Below are 10000 nucleotides of genomic sequence, written 5' to 3'. Positions count from 1 at the left end.
CAGATGTAAGTATAATTAATGATTCTGCAGACCACTATGAAATAATACTCGATGGTTAGGAATATGGTGGCACTTTAAATGTTTTGAATTATAAGAAGCTCAGGTGAATCTGGGTTTAAGGCCCAAAATCGGAAGGCAATCTGAGGCAATGCTCCACTCAATTTTTTTAAAATAAGACACTCTCATACACACATTTTCCTGCTCCTCTTGTATGATATTATAGGTGTTTGGTGTGAAAGGGTTTTGTGTCCTTCATAACTACATGAGTATTCCTGATGGATGTCCAGTTGACTACATGCATTGCATCCTTCAAGGTACATGTCTGTGCACCTAAATTGCATTTAGCCTATATTATTCCTTATCAGTAGCACATTTTGCCGTAGTCTTCAGCAGAATGTACTACTGTTTGTATGTTTGAGGAAATTGTTCCAAACTTTGCCTGCCAAATTGTCAGCGGTGTGAAAAAAATATGGTCATGTTACACCGCTCTTAAAAAGTCTGTCTTGGTGAAGTTGGCTGTTAAGGACCAACTGTACTATCCCCAAGCTATTATGGCCTGACCGGTCTCGCCCCTGAATATCTTACATCCCAATTAAATTATTACCTATGAGCATGCAAGTTACCAAAAGAACAACTCAGAATATAGCCAAAAGCTAAACATTGACCCCTCTTTTCAGAACAGCCTCCAAACAAGCAATTTTTTTCTTATCACAGCTCTATTAAGCTTTGTAACAACTTAGCACCTATTCTTAAATTAAAATTTTTAAATGTTTCTTATAAGGAAACAGCTAATTTAGACAATTGTGTAAATGTTTCTTGGTTAAGTTTAAAAGTATTGTAATTAGTAATAATAGTTAGCGTTGTAATTGTTACTAAGTTGAGTATTGTAATAGCTAAATGTAACGCTTTTAGATCATCATTGTTCTTGAAAAGCCCCTTTGGGGGAAACAATAAAGTATGTTACTTTCGTTTTACACAAGACATAACCATTTTTCGTAAATCCACTTGGCCATGAAGCAATTGTGACCTCTCACGCGAAAACGTTCACTAACGGTTTTGTGTTAAACCGGCAAAAACCAAGGGCTAACCAACGGGTAGCTAAGGGTTTCTCCAACGGCTTTAACGGCTTTCTCAACGCTTTCAACGGGTGCGCAAAAACTTTCAACGGCTTGTAACTTTTTCCAAATGGTTTGTGATGATTTTTCCAATGCCTTCCTGTAACGCTTTCAACGGTTTGCCTAACGGCCTTATTTTTTTTCAGTGGTTTAAGGTTTTAAACGGTTCTTCATGATTTCCAACGCTTTTCAACACTTTCATGAGAGGACACAGAGGCTTTTTACTGGAAGTACAATCCCACGCAGGGATGTTTTCTCCGCTGGCAGCTAATCCGACTTAATCCCATTTAATATGTCGCGCTCCTCGAAAGTGCGAAAATTTTCTTGTCGTGTATTAGATTTCAGATACATTTTCTTAATCTTCATTTCGCGCCAGAATAAATTAGTTTGCGCGCAAAGCGCTCCTGAAAAAATCACAGGGTTTGTCCCACTTCGAGTCCACCTTCTGGAGATACGCCGGCTTGGTAGCTAGAATACATTGCCGAGGCGAAGATCTGGCATTTTTTCCACCTCGTCGTATTTTCTCCACGACAAATGTTTATATTTGTGGTGAGAATGCAGCGCATATCGGTGGATTTTACTTCATGCGGCTTGCTACTTCTGAATGAAGAGTGCCCGATTTCATCGTTTTGTCCATGTTTACTAGTGTTGGCGAATGTAAGGTAAATGAACCGACAACTGTAAGGTAAGAATTGAAGTTTTAAATTTGTTACTCGGCGAAAAATCGTGGAATTGGAATTCGTGAAACCCGTGGGTATTACCTCTGTTACCTAATGTCATGCGATGACTCCTCGCTTTTTCGATGCGTAACACGGATACAAGAGATAAATTTCTTTCGCAAAGTGAAGTATAATTTACTGAACGAGACCATTTGACGAATATTTCTGGTTATATGCTTTATTTATATTTGCTTGGCTTATTCAGGCTACATGCCAGGAGTTTGATGTCAATGTTTGTGTGCTATAATTATGCTGTTAAGTTTTTGCACCTTTATATTGAAACTCATGTAAGCCAAATGTTTCTAACCTCTAGCAAAACACTCTTCTATTGTGGAGGAACGTTTAACGTCTTTCGGGGCCCAATATGGTGTCAAATTTTTAGGGGGAACAAAGCTTGATTTTTGGCCAAACAGACTATAGATTTTTTTGTCTCTGAAGAGAGCGCGAGGCAAACGTCCGTCACAGAGCGCAGTGTAACCCAGTGATTCTTTAGGCAGAGCTAACAAACATAGGCTGCACTTTAGGTGGCACACCCATGGGTGCGGTGTAACCCAGTGATTCTTTAGGTAGAGCTAACAAACATAGACTGCACTTTAGGTGGCACACCCATGGATGCAGTGTAACCCAGTGATTCTTTAGGTAGAGCTAACAAACATATGCTGCACTTTAGGTGGCACACCCATGGGTGCAGTGTAACCCAGTGATTCTTTAGGTAGAGCTAACAAACATAGGCTGCACTTTAGGTGGCACACCCATGGGTGCAGTGTAACCCAGTGATTCTTTAGGTAGAGCTTACAAACATAGGCTTCACTTAAGGTGGCACACCCATGGGTGCAGTTTAACCCAGTGATTCTTTAGGTAGAGCTAACAAACATAGGCTGCACTTTAGGTGGCACACCCATGGGTGCAGTGTAACCCAGTGATTATTTTAGGTAGAGCTTACAAACATAAACTATACAGGTGTACATCAGATGGCAACAAGTTTTCCAGTTAAAACTTTGTCATAAAGTGCTGCACCGTGGCACTTAGACAATTTCTTTATCGCGCGCTTGATACATTGTTTTGACACACAATTGATAGTCAGGAGAAGTCGTATTGTCAAAATCATAGCAAAAGACAAATTTACACACATCACAGAGGTAAGGTAAGGTAATACACGGTATTTCCCTTAGGTATATATACATTCAAGTATAGAAATATAACCAGATAAAAACTAAAATAATAACGATATAACAATAAAAAACCTGCTTCACATTTAGGCCTTGTGTAAAGATACATATATCTAAATTAAGGTTTTTTAATTTTCCTTTAAAAAAATTATTGCCGCACCTTCAGAGACAAGCTGTTCTACAACACTCTTCCGTTATAAGAAAGGCTTCTCTTTTAAAATTCAGTGCGGGGTTGTGGAACACTGAGCTTGTTTGAATTCATGCATTTTCTGTTAGGTTATAAGCGATTAAAGCGCATGCAGCGACGAACAAAACGCGAAGCCGTCAGATATTCTAGAACCGTTTTATTTACAGTGCTGTGCATTATTATTGCTTAACTAGCTAACTACGCGCTGATGGAAATAAATTTCGCCCCTTTAAATTTCGAAACAATTCACTGGTACTGTATAGTCATAATTGGAACGGAAAGTTAGCACGCGAGCAGGGCGATTCTGCTGTAGTTTCTGCAATGTAGAAGATATTACGGCAATGAGGCTCCCGAGGTCCGTTCCCGAAATCACAACTACATGTAGTATGAAATGAATTCTGCTTGCAGACGTCTCCTTTTCCAGGTTAGGTTAAATAAACCAACGGTTTGTTTGACAAAGCTCCCGCGAGACGGTTTTTTGGTGATTTTATCTATTTTTCCGATCCATTTTTTGTTTCATCTCTATTTTCGCGGCTTTTGCGATACAAACTAAATTCATTTTTAGTTGTGATGGCATTACACTGCTTAATCATGACGGCTTTGGAAGAAACTGAATATATTACGCTTCGCGATTTCGCAAAATTGCTGCGAGAATTAAAATATATTTTCTTCCAGAAAAGCGTTTTCACGCTTCTTTCTCTTGTCAATTATCTCGTTTTCTAAAGGTCCTTGTAAACTGAATAAGACAATATTTTATTACCTACAACCTACAAACCTGATTTATTTTGACCACATCGAAACAAAACTGGAAGAAGAAAAGCCTTTTATTTTTGCCGGCTTCGGCCTGCCGACGCGATCGTGTCTGGTTTGTTTTCATATGATGACATTTTCCTGACAGAAGGGTGTCGGGAAAAACACCTGGCGCTGATCATACGTGACAAAATCCGCCGCGCCTAAGCTAATGAAGAAAAGTCTCCTGGAAGGCTCCATACAATTCCTTATAACAAAATTATAAGGAATTGTACGGAGCCTTCCGGGATACTTACAGTGCAAGCCCTTTGTGTCTCCTCATGAACGCTTTACAATGCTCTTGTATGATTATTTTTAACACTTCCCGAACAAGGAGCTGAACGGCTTTAATTTAGGTAACCAGCCGAGGCGTGGTAATAACAAAATCTTCAGTGGCTAAGAGCTCAAACGTCTACAGCACTGCTAGAAAATTCAATCGTCTCAGGTCGAAACAAAATTCGAACTTCACCTCTCGATCATTGCACCGTACCAATTTCACAGCTGTGATTTGCATACTGTGCAAATCAGTATTCAGCGATGTTTGGCGTTGACATGAGAAAGGCCGATCTGAAATCCGAACAAAACGAAGCGAGTGGCTGAGGTGTGAGATCTCAAAACATCTACAGCTCAGCTAACACCCTGACTGCAGACACCGATGACCAGAAATTCAACTGTGATAAGACCGATGGACATTCACAAACAGGCAATCGAAAAAAAATGTTGGGAAGTTGAATTCGAAAGACAAGCCGTGATTTTGTTTGGACTCAAGGCGTTGGAATTGTCTTGCTGTTTCGCGATTCGCGATAACATCTCAGTTTGATATTTCGCCCTTCGCTTTTTGTGAGACGTGATGGCGTACGTAAAAGTTTCGATTTGAATATACATGTAAAGCTTCAGGAAACTTCAGAAACCTCCAAGAGCTTCTGAGCTTTGAGAGCAAGAGATAGTCTTGTGCAATGCAATCCGCTTTTGAAACATCGCACAATTTTTCATCACGGTAGTTGCAGTCACGTGCTAGGCAACAAAAAAGTCCACGTGTACCAAGTTCCATCGCGTAAAAAAACTAGCCCTATTTTACGAGAGATCAACTCAAACTTTAAAGAACTCGCTATATTTCCTAGTAGAATAAAAGGTATCGATTTTTGAAAGTTTTCAAGGATTGCGAACGCAATTTCAGACCCAAAGATTGCTCATGTTACGGTCAGACGTGTTTGTTACCGCTGATGGCCGGCCAGATAAGCCCAGAATCGCAAAATAGACATGATGTTATTTATATTCAACAATAGTTAGTAGCCATTTAATGACCCGAAGTAATGAGCGGAGTTAGCTGTGCTGTATATTTTCTACGTTTCACTCAGCTAACATAATCATAGCACTGTATAATTGACAGGTTTTGACAAACGGTTTTTGTGAGCGCTGCTTGGTGCTAGAACGGCTTTTACCAACGCTTCCAACGGTTTAGAACACATTTTTTCCAACGGCTTTTCTCAAGGCCTTCAACGGGTAAGGGAAAAAAACCCAACGGCTTTTTCTAACGCTTCCAGCGCTTTGGAACAAATTTTTCAACGGCTTTTCTCAAAGCCTTCACAAGTAAAGGAAAAATCCCAACGGTTTTCTCAACGCCTTTAACGCTTTAGTAAACGTTTTCAATGGGTACCCATCAGGTAACCAACGACTTCAGCCGTTTAATGGGAAACCGTACGTTTTCGCGTGAGAGGTCACAATTACTGAATTTGGTGTAATCAGTTTATTTTTGTCCATTAAATGACCTTTACTTGCATTAAGTACATTGTACCATAGGCTTCAAACTTTGTTTATGTTAGGCACGGGGAAATGGATTCTAAGTGCAATTGTAGACTCTAAGAATAAAGATCTGGCATTCTTCATTGGCCCAGATGCACAGAAGAGCATCAATGCTAAGCTGCAAGCAATTGCTGTTCCACGTGACATGGAAAGGGAGCCCAGATCACTTGAGTACATTAAACGATGGAAAGGTACCAGGAATAAAGTTCTAAGGATCCATTTTGCAAGGACCTCTACATATCAAAAGGGATTAATTTCTCACTTAACCCTCAGATGTACAAGAGGGGTTGGAGGGGGGAAATGGTTCCCCCTGACGTTTTTCTCAGTTTTTATCAGCTCCTGACGTACATTTTCAGTAGCTGTCTGTTAAACCCTCGCACGCATTTTGAGACAAGTTCAATGACGGTCAGTTTCTGTGGTTATGAGTTTTTATTATGATGTCATAAGTAGCAGGTGGTCAAGCCATGTTTGAGTTAAAATAATTCAACAAAGTAGTTGTGATAATTAAGGCAGCTCAGTAGCTTGGAGGCCCTTCTTATTGTGGTGAAACTTTGAGTTAATTCAACAAGGACTGTTGCTTTAATTTTGTTGAATTTTACAGTAACTGGGTGACTTCTTGCATGCACCTTCAATGGTCAAGAGCTTATGGTCTGTGAGAGTATAGACCATGGAAATGATGTGATGATGACACAGTTTGTTGTTCTCGTCTCCTAGCTGTGCATGATTTTCCTTGAAACTTCAACAACATTTAAAATTGGTGTTATTGTGGAAAACAAATAGGCAACAATTCTCCCTGGTGTAATAATATTACTCTTACAGACCATAGAAATTATATCATAACCTTCACAACTTTGCAGTAAACCAGCTGTGGCTTATGGTTATACATTTGGGTTTAGAAGATTTTGACTAATAGAGTCAACCATGGAAAATTGCAGTCTATAAACACATTGACTGTTGTAGTTTACTTTAAAAGTTTGACTGTACATGATAACAGTTATGTTTAATCAGAAACTGGTTTAACTGATTGATTTTCTAATTTCCAGCCACAGAGATTCAGCATTTCCTGCTATACTGTGGTCTTCCACTCCTAAAAGGCATTTTAAACGATGAGTATTTTCATCACCTTGCTCTTCTCACAGCTGGACTGTGGATATTTTTGAAAAATGAGATTACAAAGGAAGAGTTAGCCTTGGCTGGCCAGATGATGAAGTCCTTTTGCTGTCTCATTGAACCACTGTATGGTATAGCTATTGAATAATACAATGCCTATGGAGTACTTGCAGTTAAGCATGTAAGGCAAGCCGATAACGTTAACTCTATTGTTACATTGTGTCATTTCCATGTGATGATCAGAATAATAATGTTACCAAAGTTTTCTTTGGTTCTATCTTTAAAATGAAAAAATAAAAAAAAACAGAGAGAGAGAGAGAGACTGCATTCAATTTTAATCTGATGATAAGTAAAGTGAGTGTATGATAATCCTCTCAGTTAATGCACATTTTGGTTTGTGGATATCTTCATAAACTGCATAGCATTTTTACATTCTATGTTGTGGATCTACATGTAAAAGGTTTTTGTTTTTGTTGTTTCTTTTTTTGTATTGCATTTGATACAGTGTATTTGTAATTAAACTTAGTTTTACAAGGCTATTAAAGAACTACTGGTATAAATTAGACGATTAGAGGTTCCGTTCAGTAATAGGCGAGAGAAGTGAGACCATAAATGTTCACAGTATCACCCATTTAGAGCGACAAGTGAAGTACTTGGGGCCATTATGGACTCATTCCGCATTTGCATTTGAAGCAATGATTGCACATACTCTAACAGGTTTGAAGGGTACAAGAGGAGTAGCTGAACAGGTACTTAACAGATAAAATAATTATTTATACCTGTGCTCATATTAGCTGTGTAACCTAAGATAAGTATAATCATTGTATTTAGCAATTGGAAGTCTCTGGAAAGTGTCTCCTTTGGTGCAGTCTTTTCCAGCACTAGTAGTTTTTAATATTATTAATATCCAGTTGTTACAACAGCGGTCATGATTAATAAATTGTTGTGAGTGAAGTTTGATTCCCAGTCCTAAAATGAACTTACAAATTGGGCCAACCTGCACCTATTCCAAACAAGGTTTGTGATTGGCTAGGAAAACGATGCCCTTGTCCCTGAGAACAATATGTAGTGCAGGTGTAGGGATCAATGAAATAAGAGCTTTGGAGGGTGCTGGCCAATTGTACAAATCAAGTTCTACTTAACTGTTGGATTATTTTTATTACAATATTTGTTGGCTACTATGCAAACAAGTTAGGAAATGACGTGCTCGTGACACTGCTTTATTGGTGTACCAAGTTCACAGTACTTCTTTTAGCATTTGACCATTTTCACCCTTGTAACTTTGCAGATGGTAACAAACTACCTTATTGACAAAGAAGTTCATCCCTTACAGCAAGAACTAGAGAATACTGTCACGTCTCTTGATGTAAAACAATTCTCTGTCAGTTTGTCAGTATCCAAACCTAGGTAGGTGAGAGAAATTGAGTTACATGTATAAATGCTGCAAAATTATATGAATTAAGACAGCTAATAAACCATAGATGTACATGCAGTACAGCACAAAGATAAGCGACTCAAAATAATTATGTCCATGACATTCATGGTGTCTACAAGGAGATAATGCTTATACACATTCTACATGTTATTGTTCCTTTTAGGTGTGTTGTTATTACTATTACAAAACAAACAGCTCCTGAACAGCAAAATTTTGCTCCCAGACTGGGCGCATTGTATATTCTGCTAACTATGCACAAAACCCATGGAGGTTAGGAGGTCAAAAATTGAGTCGATAATATGATTATATTTTACTATTAACAATTAATACATACAGTGAAACCTCTATTGAGTGGACACCTTTGGGACCTACCCAATTGTCCGCGTAATAGGTGGTGTCCTCATAATAGAGGTTTGTAAAAATTGCGCAATGTTTATTAACGATTAACTTTCAACGTTTACTCTGTGCTTTGATAAAGTTCCATGTTTTTAGGGAAGCTAAGGAAGCTGTGCTGTTCCTTGTGGAAGACTTTCGGTCAATCTACAGTTTATTGACAGTTAAATGTATTGATTTATATTTATAGAGGTGTCTGCTATATAAGGATTCATGATAAAGGGAAATATAAGATGTTAATTTCAGGAATCGGCTTAGTGCCCGCTTAATAGAGGGTGTCCCTTTAATAGAGGTTTCACTGTATCATTATTGACTCTGTCGGGCGAAAGGCAGTTCGTTTTGATAATGTAGTTTTAAGCAATCAGCTATGAAATAATATAAATCTACAGAGCACCTTAATTTAATATTATTATTACTTCCCAATACACCTACAGGTCAAAATGGAATCAGCTGTCCAGTTGTGTGGCATTCTCACAACCACCATTAGTAAGGACTATGTCTGATGATGAGGTTGCTGCAGTCAATGTGTTGTTTGCAAATAACGGACTGTTTGCAATTGATGGATTTACAGAATATAGTTTTGCAGAAAGCATATCTATAAATGGATCAGTATACCATTCGTCTGTATACAAGAGGGCAGGAAAGTCGTGCAGCAAAATTGTGCAGTTCTTTTCTCAAGTAGCTGAACCTAATCATCTCTTTGGTGAAGTGGAGTCATTTGTAACTACAGGATCAGTTCATCTGGCTTTGTTAAAGCAATACCCTGTGTTGGTATCTGCAATCTGTAGCTTAAACATAAGCGCACCAAATAAGGAAGTTGTAAAATTATATGCTGATGCTAAATTGTTGGGAAGTCATCATGTTCCTGTTGCTGGGCCACCTGGCCTTGATCTCTGCGCAATCTTTTGTGAAAATATTGTAGCCAAATGTGTAAAAGTTGAGGTAGATGAGCCATATGTGTTTGCTTATCTCACACCAATAACTGACTTTAATTGTAAATAAGCAGAGCTTATTTGACCGGTCTCGACAAGCAAATAGCATAGTCAAGGAGTCGGATAAAGCAGTGTACATATGTAGATGGTGACTAAATTTGCTTTGTTAAGTGCAAGGTAGCTGGCACCATTAGCCAGTCAGAGTACCGAGCAGGTGGGGAGACTCATAAATCAGGGCTCCTGACAGGGTGCAGGAAAAAATAAAATTGTGCAGGATTGCAAATGTTTCTGAAAAACACCTACACTGTAACTAGGCTTTTTTAAGGAATACTTAACTACAAATCTCAT

General features: G+C 38.6%; 2 protein-coding genes across 5 annotated transcripts in view; both read left to right on the top strand.

The window, feature by feature from the left end:
* LOC140935588 (uncharacterized) overlaps positions 1 to 5939 on the top strand; it is a 7933-nt gene extending 1994 nt beyond the window's left edge. The window contains exons 3-5 of one of the 2 annotated variants that reach the window (XR_012165223.1): positions 1 to 5; positions 224 to 314; positions 5803 to 5939. The exon at positions 1 to 5 is cut by the window's left edge and continues 133 nt beyond it. Coding sequence is in view for 1 of the 2 variants with exons in the window: in XM_073385154.1 (XP_073241255.1) it covers positions 1 to 5; positions 5803 to 5842 (45 nt within the window). In the remaining variant the exon portion in view is untranslated. The remainder of the gene's footprint in view (positions 6 to 223; positions 315 to 5802) is intronic. The other variant, XM_073385154.1, reaches the window with a different exon arrangement.
* Positions 5940 to 6328: 389 nt separating this feature from the next.
* The window catches only part of LOC140932810 (uncharacterized), a 4205-nt gene continuing 533 nt past the window's right edge, over positions 6329 to 10000 (top strand). Inside the window, exons 1-4 of one of the 3 annotated variants that reach the window (XM_073382316.1) lie at positions 6329 to 7023; positions 7484 to 7641; positions 8181 to 8299; positions 9155 to 10000. The exon at positions 9155 to 10000 is cut by the window's right edge and continues 533 nt beyond it. In XM_073382316.1, the coding sequence (XP_073238417.1) occupies positions 6984 to 7023; positions 7484 to 7641; positions 8181 to 8299; positions 9155 to 9722 (885 nt within the window). In that variant the 5' untranslated portion in view covers positions 6329 to 6983 and the 3' untranslated portion in view covers positions 9723 to 10000. Of the gene's footprint in view, positions 7079 to 7483; positions 7642 to 8180; positions 8300 to 9154 lie in introns of all 3 variants that reach the window. The other 2 variants (XM_073382318.1, XM_073382317.1) reach the window with 2 other exon arrangements.

This window comes from Porites lutea, chromosome 4 (assembly GCF_958299795.1).
Source record: "Porites lutea chromosome 4, jaPorLute2.1, whole genome shotgun sequence".
NCBI classification, from domain to species: domain Eukaryota; kingdom Metazoa; phylum Cnidaria; class Anthozoa; order Scleractinia; family Poritidae; genus Porites; species Porites lutea.
This window is presented reverse-complemented; position numbering and strand designations above follow the sequence as displayed.